General features: G+C 40.1%; 1 protein-coding gene across 13 annotated transcripts in view; it reads right to left on the minus strand.

Annotated features, from left to right (window-relative positions):
• plekha7b (pleckstrin homology domain containing, family A member 7b) overlaps positions 1 to 10,717 on the minus strand; it is a 135,048-nt gene extending 124,331 nt beyond the window's left edge. For 3 of the 13 annotated variants that reach the window (XM_066700921.1, XM_066700922.1, XM_066700920.1), the window contains exons 1-3: positions 10,528 to 10,714; positions 10,334 to 10,410; positions 10,104 to 10,161 (exon numbers count right to left, since the gene is read on the minus strand). In XM_066700921.1, the coding sequence (XP_066557018.1) occupies positions 10,104 to 10,161; positions 10,334 to 10,410; positions 10,528 to 10,610 (218 nt within the window). In that variant the 5' untranslated portion in view covers positions 10,611 to 10,714. Of the gene's footprint in view, positions 1 to 10,103; positions 10,162 to 10,333; positions 10,411 to 10,527 lie in introns of all 13 variants that reach the window. The other 10 variants (XM_066700932.1, XM_066700925.1, XM_066700919.1 and 7 more) reach the window with 7 other exon arrangements.
• Between the last annotated feature and the right edge of the window lie 1,500 nt (positions 10,718 to 12,217).

A 12,217-nucleotide genomic window follows, 5' to 3' on the forward strand; every position in this document is an offset into this window, starting at 1 on the left:
TCCAATTTTGGTGAGCTTGTGCAAATTGTAGCCTCTTTTTCCTATTTGTAGTGGAGATGAGTGGTACCCGGTGGGGTCTTCTGCTGTTGTAGCCCATCCGCCTCAAGGTTGTACGTGTTGTGGCTTCACAAATGCTTTGCTGCATACCTCGGTTGTAACGAGTGGTTATTTCAGTCAAAGTTGCTCTTCTATCAGCTTGAATCAGTCAGCCCATTCTCCTCTGACCTCTAGCATCAACAAGGCATTTTCGCCCACAGCACTGCCGCATACTGGATGTTTTTCCCTTTTCACACCATTCTTTGTAAACCCTAGAAATGGTTGTGCGTGAAAATCCCAGTAACTGAGCAGATTGTGAAATACTCAGACCGGCCCGTCTGGCACCAACAACCATGCCACGCTCAAAATTGCTTAAATCACCTTTCTTTCCCATTCAGACATTCAGTTTGGAGTTCAGGAGATTGTCTTGACCAGGACCACACCCCTAAATGCATTGAAGCAACTGCCATGTGATTGGTTGGTTAGATAATTGCATTAATGAGAAATTGAACAGGTGTTCCTAATAATCCTTTAGGTGAGTGTATACCATCTGGCCCAGGTGATTTATTTGTTTTTAATTCTGCTAGTCCCCTTAGTACCTCCTCCTCATTTATCCTGATCTCTCTTAGGATTTGACTGGACTGATTGTTAACCTGTGGCATGTCATCTGTCTTTTCTTTTGTAAAAACCTCTGTGAAATACTCATTTAGAACATTTGCCACTTCTTGATCATTTTCCCAAGACATTTCCATTTTTGCCCTTTATCCGTTTCACTTCCTCCCTTATCGTCCTCTTGCTGTTATAGTATTGAAAAAAGCTATTTGCATTAGTTTTAGCTCCAAGAGCTATGTATCGTTCTATTTCCCTCGTTGCTTTCCTGATCCCTTTCTTAATACCTCTTTGCAGCTCAACATATTCTATGTATATTGTTTAATCTCTGTCCCTTTTGTATGCGCTATATAACATTTTTTTTCCTCTTGATATTTTTTTGCATACCTCTATTAAACCATTTGGGTCAATGTTTTTTGGTCCTCAATTTGCTACGTTTTGGTATAAATTGCTCCTGAGCCTCAATTAGTATATTCTCAAAATATAACTATCCATTTTCAACTGAATCTGTATCCAGTGTGCTCCAGTCTACCTCTTCTAAGTGCTGCCTCATACCTTCAAGGTTTGCTTTTCTGAAATTGTAGACCATTGTTTTAGACTTGGTGCTTGATTTTTGAAAGAATGCCTCAAAGTTAGCCATATTGTGATCACAGTTTGCCATTGGTTCTCTAACTAGTGTCCCTCTGACTCTATCCTGGTCATTTGAAAAGTTCAAGTCAATGCATGCACTGTCCTTGGTTGGTTCCCTAACAAATTGAGTTAGAAAGCAGTCATTTACCATCTCAACCATTTCTATTTCTGCTTCTGTAGTCCCAACCGGGCTTTCCCAGTCTATGTTTGGGAAATTGAAATCCCCCGTTATAACAGCCACATCCTTGCTACATGCAGTCCTGATTACATTGTACAATGCAACATCTTGCTGAATATCTGAGTTTGGTGGCCTGTAACACACTCCTACCACTGATCCTCCAGATCTCTTGTTCAAAAGTTTCACCCACAAAGATTCTGTTCTGTTACTGGGATCTAATTTGAGTTCTTCTGCCTCAATGTCATTTTTCACATATAATGCTACCCCAATCCCCTCTTCGATTGTGCCTGTCTCTCCTAAACTGTGTGTATCCTTCCAAATTGTATTAATCCACATTGTTTTCTGTAAGCCATGTTTCCGTCACTCCTACAACATCACAATCACATGCCAGCACTGTGGCTTCCAAGTCCAACATCTTGTTCCTTATACTCCTGGCATTGAGGTACAAACATTTCAGGACTTTCCTACTAGCAGGTTCCCTTGGTTTTCTTTCCTTAGAGGAATATATCCCATTGTCAGAGGTCCCTGCCCCCCTGGTCCCTAGTTTAAATGATTCTCAATTTCTCTGCACATACACTCTCCCAATGCATTAGCCCCCCTTCTGTTTAGATGTAGACCGTCTGGTTTGTACAGGTCCCATCTATCCCAGAAGAAAGACCAATGCTCCGTAAACCTAAACCCCTTTTCCCTACACCAAGATTTCAACCACGTTTTAAACTTTCTAATCTCCGACGTGGTACCGGAAGTATTTCAGAGAAAACTGCTCTTTAATTAAGAGTCATACTTTACACTAAACACCATGAAAAGCAGCTCACATAAAATAAATTACAACGATCTTAGATGCAAACAGTCAGAATTGTTTACATTCATATTTGATTATTCTCTCTACCCACATTTTTTTTTCTCTGAAGCACTTGGGAAACTGATTGTGGTTATTTAAAAAAAAAAAAAAAAAAAGTATAACTTTAAATGAGCAGTACAGGCTGAAGTGCACTTTTCACAGTTGTTTAGCATCCATGCTACTTTTACAGAAATCAACATCAACCTTAGATGACGAAATGTAACATCTTCTTTCTAACACTTTCAAATAGACAAAGGCGGCAAAACAACAACAAAAAGACACAAGAGATCATACATTTATACAGGGGGAAAAAACTGCCTGCTTCTGACATAAACCATTTATTACCAAATGGTCAGGATTTAATGTATTTCCTTTCCTATTGTGCAACTACTTTAGCATTAAATAATAAAAAGTACATAGAAACGAAAGATGTGGAGAGGGTATTTAACTCTCCCATGACCAATCACCGCACACCACATAGGCTCAGCTGTCTGATGACGGGCCGCAGCAGGCCGAGAGCCTGGCATCGAGAATTCCAAGGGCGTGTAACTGCGGTCGACAAGCACTTTCACTCTTCATTAAATGTGCGAAAAGATGGCACAAGTGATCTTCTGTACCTGTACCGAATGTTCACACGTCCACAGGAAGACTGGGGATGTTAAAGAACAGGTACAATACATCACTTGAAGTCCGTTCTGCTTGGCAGATGATTCAATAAAGGCGAGACGACTGGCTGTTTAGTTACAGCACGTTGGGTCTTTGAAGGCCAACAGGCAGGTTGTGAAAGCTGTACCCATGACACCGACAGCCTAACTTGTATACGGTTCTCCATCATCTATTCATTGATTATTTTGTTCTGCTGAAGCAAGAAAATTTCCTTTAATCAACACCACAGGAAGGAACTGTATCCTAACTGAGGGGCAGAAGACTGAATACATGGACTGAATACATATTTCAAAGGAATAGGGAAGGGGGGGACATGCTGTGTAGGTTGAATGTTATGCATAAGAAATGTATGCCCCTCACACTTTGAAGCAATTTCAATCTGTCGTCTTTAACCTGCTCTTTAGGATACTCATTTACAGTGCCCTTGACAAAGTGTAGGTAACCGTCTCCACCAATGTATGCCTTTCATGTTTAGAAGTATTCCATCTGCCACTGTAAAATGCAGAGGTCTCCAACCCTAGCCCTGAAGACTCCCAATCCAGCAGGTTTGATAGGTCCTCTTTAAATAATCAATTGGTAATGACCTGGAAACATAGCATTCTGTTCTCTTGAGCACATGCGTTTACACATTCATTAATTACAACCCGAACATCCTTTAGCCATCAAGGTACCACAGTTCCCTTCATTGAATTGGCCTGCATGGCTGATCAATAACTCTTAATGAAACAAGGTTCTCAAGCTTTAACAGCTGGCAACATTGGGTGACATTATAATATTACCTGGACTGGGCCTTTCAAGAACTAAACATGGACACTATGGAGACTTAGGATTCTGTATCACCAGTGACAATTTTGTTTATGTTTTGTATTTTTAATTGTAAGTTAATTGAGTAAGTGCCAACGCAGCAGTCTAATTTCAGCTCTGTGTACACTAACTCTGCAACACGTTCTGTCTGCAGCTTTAGTGGCCATCTGCTGCCAATTGCCACAGGGCATGCTTCGCTAAATAAATTATATTCATTCCTAAAATGATGCTGTGGGAAATTTCACAAGCAGAAGCACAAATCTTATTTGTATTTTGACAAAAACATGTTTTTTAACTGACAATTGTTGAGAGATATCTGTTGGGGTTTTTAAGCAATCCAAACAGGCCATTAAACAGAAATACTACAAATGTTCATTCGATTCATTTTTTATATACACCACTTCTTTGTTTAATACTAGTGGCGTATATACACTGTGATGCACAGATCTCAATTACAGCGTGTATTCCAGCTGTCCAGAGAGAATGCAATCCCAGCTGAGCCAGTCTTTGAGCTCCACTGTATGGCAGCAAGAAAATGGGCGCAGAATACATTTACTCCTAAATAGGACACATTGAAGCAGCCTGGAATTCACATGTAGCAATCTGTAGAGAACAAGGCATTTAAGCATTGCTAAAAGTGTGACCTGAATTTAAGTAGTATGGTTTTGTCAGTTCTTCCTCAAGCATGGAAATAAAACCAGCAAAGTAATTGGTTGTGTCCTCTGATGGGAACCACAGCTCATTATCTATTGATTGGTGGTTTGTGTAATAGTTATCAGTCATAGACATTTTCAGACCTATATGCTTTTGTACTAGTATGTGGAGAGAAAAAAAAAAAAAATGCTCATACTTCCTCCCACCCAAGTTCATTGTCAAGGTTAAAAAAAAAAAAGCAATGGATTATGCAATACAATGTACATCTTCAACTTCTGATCTGTTAAGAAAGTTCCTCATCTTTCAATACACACATCATATTTTGTTTCAGATAATTATGTGTATAGACCATATGCTTATTAGTTATTGGATCATATAAAAGTGATAAATGGATTTGATACTCAGAAAGTCAGTAAGACTTCCCAAGACAAGAGTAACGTTTAGCAACTACAAAAGCATAAAAAACAAAAGCAGAAGCCAATGGAAAGATGCCCACAACCTTCAAATGTAACTTAAATCAACAACTTAGTAGTTGAAATTAGTGCTCATGTATGCACCTTGTTATTAGACACCGTGCCACATTTTGCCACAAGGAGAAAGAGACTACTACATAAAAGAGGTCATTCAGGAAGAAGTTACTGAGAAGGTGGTGAAAAGATTGCAAGTAAAGCTTGGGTGTGAAAGATAAGAATAGAAAATGCAGACAGAAGGAAATGGTTTTCCAGCATTGTGAAAACAAAAAAGAAAATGCAAAGTGTGCATCAGTGACCTTTACATTAAGATGCGACCAGTAATTCACTAGAGGTTTAAAAAAACAAAACAAAAAAATGGTTTTAAGGGAGGCCTTTCCAGGTCAATGACATACGAGTCCCAATCAAGACGATCCTTATGAAAGAAGGCAGTAAAAGTGAACCCCACGAAGCAATATAATTTCAGCCCACTTATGCAAGACCAACCCCTGTGAAACAATTAGGGAAGATATCATTCTCTAGGGATGCTAATTCATTCAAGGACTTGTTAAAATGTCACTTTCGTTTGAATTACGGTTGGTGTCTAGAAGAGTTACAACGTGGAATTTGAGAGGCATTTGCAAATGTACCAAGAGATCTGCACACACACATTGTTGTTTTTGTTTGTGATCACATTACTCAAAGGATTAATTGAAATAATCAAATTCCTTTTAAATACAGTAAGGGGAAAAAAGTATTTGATCCCCTGCTGATTTTGTACGTTTGCCCACTTACAAAGAAATGATCAGTCTATAATTTTAATGGTAGGTGTATTTTAACAGTGAGAGACAGAATAACAGCAAAAAATGCAGAAAACGCATTTCAAAAAAGTTATAAATTGATTTGCATGTTAAGGAGGGAAATAAGTATTTGATCCCCTATCAATCAGCAAGATTTCTGGCTCCCAGGTGTCTTTTATACAGGTAACGAGCTGAGATTAGGAGCACTCTCTTAAAGGGAGTGCTCCTAATCTCAGCTCGTTACCTGTATAAAAGACACCTGTCCACAGAAGCAATCAATCAATCAGATTCCAAACGCTCCACCATGGCCAAGACCAAAGAGCTGTCCAAGGATGTCAGGGACAAGACTGTAGACCTACACAAGGCTGGAATGGGCTACAAGACCATCGCCAAGCAGCTTGGTGAGAAGGTGACAACAGTTGGTGCGATTATTCGCAAATGGAAGAAACACAAAATAACTGTCAGTCTCCCTCAGTCTGGGGCTCCATGCAAGATCTCACCTCATGGAGTTTCAATGATCATGAGAACAGTGAGGAATCAGCCCAGAACTACACGGGAGGATCTTGTTAATGATCTCAAGGCAGCTGGGACCATAGTCACCAAGAAAACAATTGGTAACACACTACGCCGTGAAGGACTGAAATCCTGCAGCGCCTGCAAGGTCCCCCTGCTCAAGAAAGCACATGTACAGGCCCGTCTGAAGTTTGCCAATGAACATCTGAATGATTCAGAGGAGAACTAGGTGAAAGTGTTGTGGTCAGATGAGACCAAAATCGAGCTCTTTGGCATCAACTCAACTCGCCGTGTTTGGAGGAGGAGGAATGACCCCAAGAACACCATCCCCACCGTCAAACATGGAGGTGGAAACATTATGCTTTGGGGGTGTTTTTCTGCTAAGGGGACAGGACAACTGCACCGCATCAAAGGGACGATGGACGGGGCCATGTACCGTCAAATCTTGGGTGAGAACCTCCTTCCCTCAGCCAGGGCATTGAAAATGGGTCGTGGATGGGTATTCCAGCATGACAATGACCCAAAACACACAGCCAAGGCAACAAAGAAGTGGCTCAAGAAGAAGCACATTAAGGTCCTGGTGTGGCCTAGCCAGTCTCCAGACCTTAATCCCATAGAAAATCTGTGGAGGGAGCTGAAGGTTCGAGTTGCCAAATGTCAGCCTCGAAACCTTAATGACTTGGAGAGGATCTGCAAAGAGGAGTGGGACAAAATTCCTCCCGAGATGTAGTTCGCCACCAGGTTTGCACACAAGAAACGTCTGACCTCCGTGATTGCCAACAAGGGTTTTGCCACCAAGTACTAAGTCGAAGGGGTCAAATACTTATTTCCCTCATTAACATGCAAATCAATGTATAACTTTTTTGAAATTGATTTTTCTGGATTTTTTTGTTGTTATTCTGTCTCTCACTGTTAAAATACACCTACCATTAAAATGATAGACTGATCATTTCTTTGTCAGTGGGCAAACGTACAAAATCAGCAGGGGATCAAATAAAATCAAAATATACAGTGGGGGAAAAAAGTAACAGCACTGCTTCTAATACACCAGTGATGTATTTATTTTGTTTAGCTTGATTTTGTTTGATAAAGGGATGCTTTAATACATATTGAGCGATCACATACAGCAGAAAGCTAAAAATTCTTAAGCAATTTTCCCAAAAGGTTTATAGTTCACATTACAAGTAAATCAAGAAATGTCTCAACTTGTTACCTACAACAAACAGTAAAATGAATGTTGAATACAACTGTAGAAAACATCCCAATAGAGTCATTTATAAAACAAAGACAAAGCTCTGTTTAAGTTTCCAAAATGCTTTTGAAATAAATATTTGTCTAATTGCGGTCCGCATGGAATTCAAACGTTGATCCACTTGCCTGTGACAGATTACACACAGTCTTACTTCAACTCCATGGAAAACCACCAGCAAAATGTGACTCAGATCAGTTCTAAATATATGAGAGTGTCTGTTTGCAGGGAGTCTTTAGTAAACCTTCTATCCATGCTGTACCACTACAAACACTAAAGTATTTTTCAAACAATACAAGTTTCTTCAGAAAAATGTGTCAGTTACCACACTTCCAAATTGCATTAAATCATAATCCCCTAATAAGCACCGTCTTATACACATCCTGAAATCTTAAGTTTAAATCTCAAGAATGGAAGATGGTTGTTGGATTCTTTGATTGTGTATTTATTTATATTCCATAAATATTTGGAACCCAAGCATAATGAAAAGATACCTTAAACACCTGGATTTCAGTAGCAAAAACAGGGAAGCTTTATAACTAACTATAATTTGTAGTCATTGATTTGGTTCAAACAGTAACATTGTCCAAATGCTGAAGCATATATACACATTTATTATTTATTTTTAATTAAATGCTTTTTATGACCATGAAACCAGAAAAACAAACTTTGAGGGGCATACCACAGATATGTAATTTGCATACAAAACTTGTTTCATATGACCCACAGCAAATTATCTCTCTGTCATACTTGTCAGCGTGCAGACTGGGAAGAACTACACAGAGGCAAGTCTGTTTTTTGTTACATTTTAACAAGTAAAAATAAAACAAAACTACTTGTTTTGGAACTCCAATGACAAGAGGCTTCATGTGAGGAATTCAGAGATCTTGTTCAATAAATGCTGAAATTCAGTTTTGGCATCATGAGGCAAAAAGCTAACAAAACAACATCGTTTTGTACATGTATTACAGTATACAAGCTTCTAACGTGATGATTTTAAGTTCTCTGGGGCAAGAAAACAGCACAAGCAAGCAGCAAGTTTTATGATATCACAGGCATAGTGTGTCTGCTTGCTGAATCCTTGCATAAATCAAATAAATTCCCCCAGTGTATAATTACTTCCACAAAAGTTTCTACTTGGCTTCACTCTCCTGTTCTGCTATTTAACTATATTATCCCCTTCATTGTGAAAAGTACAGTTATGTTACATAAAATAGACAGATATGAAAAACTGCAACTCTAACTTGCAAGGATAAAATGTTTTGTGCATCCAATTTGTGTTTTCCAACTAAATTAAGGTACTACGGGTCACAGATCCTCTCAGTCTAGACAAACATGCGCAATGGTGCATACTGAGTATTTAGTCGGCATTCATATGGCATGACATTCCTCCATTTCAAACAAAGCTCCTGGGAAATCATTAAAGAAATGCAGTGAATGAGAGCGTGAACCAAAGGACTCTTTACTTCAAATGTTCTGTAGCTGTTTAGACTGCTTTCTTGAGTGTTTATTTTCAACAATAACAACAAAGGATCCAAAAACACTTCATAACCATGGCCATGCGGAGTTGACAATGCAACACTAAACTGTAGACTACCTCTGCAGCATGTGTAAGTCAGTAGAACTGGGCTGTACTTTCAACCTAAACTTGCCCACATGCACATTAGACATGCTCGCAGGCAAATTGTTGATGGGGGGGAGGGGTTCAGCACCACCTCATAGACTATCACATATTAAAAACATAGTACAGAGTCATGTACTATACTAAAATGAAACATTAGGAAGCCTACATACATTTAATTATTCCTGTATTCCTCCTAATGTTCTCTGTAATTTGTCCCAAACAATACAGTTTACAGTACAGACATTGCAAACAAAACTGATCAGAATATAAGCAAAGCAGGCAAATAACAAATAACAAAAAATGAGATGTGTAGTAAAATGTAAAATACTGTCTAAAGTTAAAAAGAGTTGGTGTTAAGACTTTTTACATGACTGTTTATTAGTTTATTAAGAAATATTATCTGACCAAAACACTTTAAGAGAGTTTCTAATGTGTTGCCAACAGTAATGTCTTTCATGGGTGGTGAATAATAAATATACTTGTAGAGTAGACAAGATGAAAGACGGTAAAAGTGAACCCCACACAGCAATACTACACTTTCAGCAAGACTAACCCCTGTGAAACAATCAGGGAAGATACCATCCTGCGTTTACAAGCAACCCTTTCGGTTGGCAGCGCTCATACACGGCACAGCCCTGTTTGCAAACACTGAATGCTTTGAGACGCGCAACATTGTGACAACCAGTTGCGCTTGCGTCGGCGTGCAAAGCAACAACACAGGACTTTGAACCTGAATTCACGGGCAACTTCTGCTTAATACTTGTGCATTCAGCATATATACTTTTTTTTTTTTTTGCGGTTGTCGGTAACTCTAGGTTATACATTTTCAATTGCAAACGTGTAATGCAAAGCGAAACCCATGTGTAGTGGCGCGTCCCCCCCACCTTTAATACCCGGCCACTACGCTAATACCCAGTGGGTGACTAATTAAGACGGCTGGGCCGTATTTAGACGGTAATTGACAAACGACCCGCACGTACAACAGACAGAAACGAGCGGCGGCATGTTAGCACCACTGCCACTACGGATATAAGAGGGGACAGCACTCACTTGATGAAATAACTGGCCCCTTCGTCGGTGAAACCTTCTTCCCATCCCCGCGGTAGGTCTGGCGAGAGAAAAAGCCCCGAAACAAAAGGAATGTGAGTTATGTGCACGCCTTCTGTCAAGTTTCTCTCCTTCGCTTTTGTTTTCCTTTCTGGGAGGCTCAACTCCGCAGAAACACAATATATACTTTAAAAAGTGGCGCAACTTTCGCACTTCTTTCTCGCAATACTTACCTGAGCGAATCATGTGGCCCGAGTTGACGGGCTCGCCGGTGCGGGGGTGCAGCCAGGTCGTGCTCTGAGTCTCATCACTGCAAGTCAAAAACAAACACCTGTTACTGGACAAAGCGGCGCCGGGACGCCCGCACGACGGCCCCCGGACAGCACCGGCACGCACGGCTTCTGCGAGAGAAAAGTAACGCGCTCACTTAATGAAAAACACCCTGCCATCTTTGCACACTCCGTAGGACCAGTGTTCAGGTAAAGTATCCCGCCCGAGCGGAGCCGCCATGATCCTGGTCTGAAGTACTATTTCATTCTCCTCTCCCGGGAAGCCGAGGCTCGCTGATCACCGCTAGGGCTGCGGGGCTCTTAAAGGGACAGGCCGCCGTGGGAGAAAGTACAGGCTCGTCTTTGAGTCTTTTTTCCCTCGCCGACAGAAAATCCAGCGTCCCGGGGAGGAAAGTGGCATTTCAGCGTTAGCAAATGATCAACCGAAGGCAGGCACAATGAAACCCATTATTGCCCCCGTGCATTGTAATTAGGGAATTATTTACTACTGTAATTAAACAGTTGCAACGCATGCTACGGATTTTCGCATTAATTTCCCCTAAATCGCTCCACATTCCCCAACTGGCAGCTTGTGCGACTCGCTGACTGGTGGTGTAGTGAGTGAAGTATTCTGTAAAGGTGACTTCAGTGTGAATGCACAAAAACAGACCACCAGAAACGCATGCCAAATACAGTTGGTAGACTCTTTTTTTTTTTTTTAATGATGCATACAGCAATATAAATACGCACATACAAATTATGAACAATTTCACAAGGTAATTTCCTCTACATCGGTTACTTTCCAGGAAGTAAAAATTGCGTTTCTGTTATTTACACAGTATATCGGAATCCTCATGCAAATTCAAACACAGTCGTCATTTCATAAAACATAACCATGTGGGAATTCAGTCAGGAAACGAATAAATATCATTCATATACCAGAGATGGAGTCACCAAAGAAAAAACAGGCATCTGAATATCCTTTTACAGTCTAATAAAGCATATTGGCATTTGCTGAGACATTCATAACATGGATGGATGCCACCCTTGAAGATGTGATGCCGAAAGCACAGAATTGTGAAGCAAAAAGGCTCCATCCTTCATTGCAATAGACTTGTCAATAGCTAATGGTGCTGATCCCCCACTGATATTGACTGCAGTATTAACAAACGCAAGAGAAAAAGAGTGACTTCACAGTCAGAAATATCTGATTTCCTCCCTTATTATGTGATTAAACTAAGGAGGTTTTATGAGATGTGTTTTGCAGAATCCATAACGTGACAGACGGCTCAAAAGGGCAAAAGGATTAAATAGCAATCATGTCTTGAATTAATTCAATGATAAGCCAAGAGAAAATTACATGTATAACAAGCAATGGAAGAATCTCTGCCACATCAGAGTACGCAATCAAATACTTACTTATTTAGAGGAATCAGGAACTGAAAAAAGTTAAACACACTGACCACAAACAGGACTAATTTTCAATTGGTGTGTAGCAAAAGACTGAGATTCCCACAACTCTTCCTGCTGAAAAAAAATATAATATTTAATTTATCATCTCATGAGACAGCAACCGCAAGATGGAAGTCAAGGATGAAAATCCTTTTAAGAACAAGTGAAACATAGGGCTCTCACGAGGGACAGATATTACTCTTAAGCTTTTAGATGCAACTATTCATGTTGTGAATTCTTTCAACCAGTCTGAACAGATTCTTTTGCACGGGGGCTTTTGGTTACCACAGAAAGCGTCTTACCACAGGATCAATACCACAAGACAAATATTGCCGAGTTCTAATTATTCCATCCACCCATTTTCACTAAGCGCTTCTTTGAGTACAGGATCACAGA

Source organism: Amia ocellicauda, chromosome 4 (genome assembly GCF_036373705.1).
Source record: "Amia ocellicauda isolate fAmiCal2 chromosome 4, fAmiCal2.hap1, whole genome shotgun sequence".
NCBI lineage: Eukaryota > Metazoa > Chordata > Actinopteri > Amiiformes > Amiidae > Amia > Amia ocellicauda.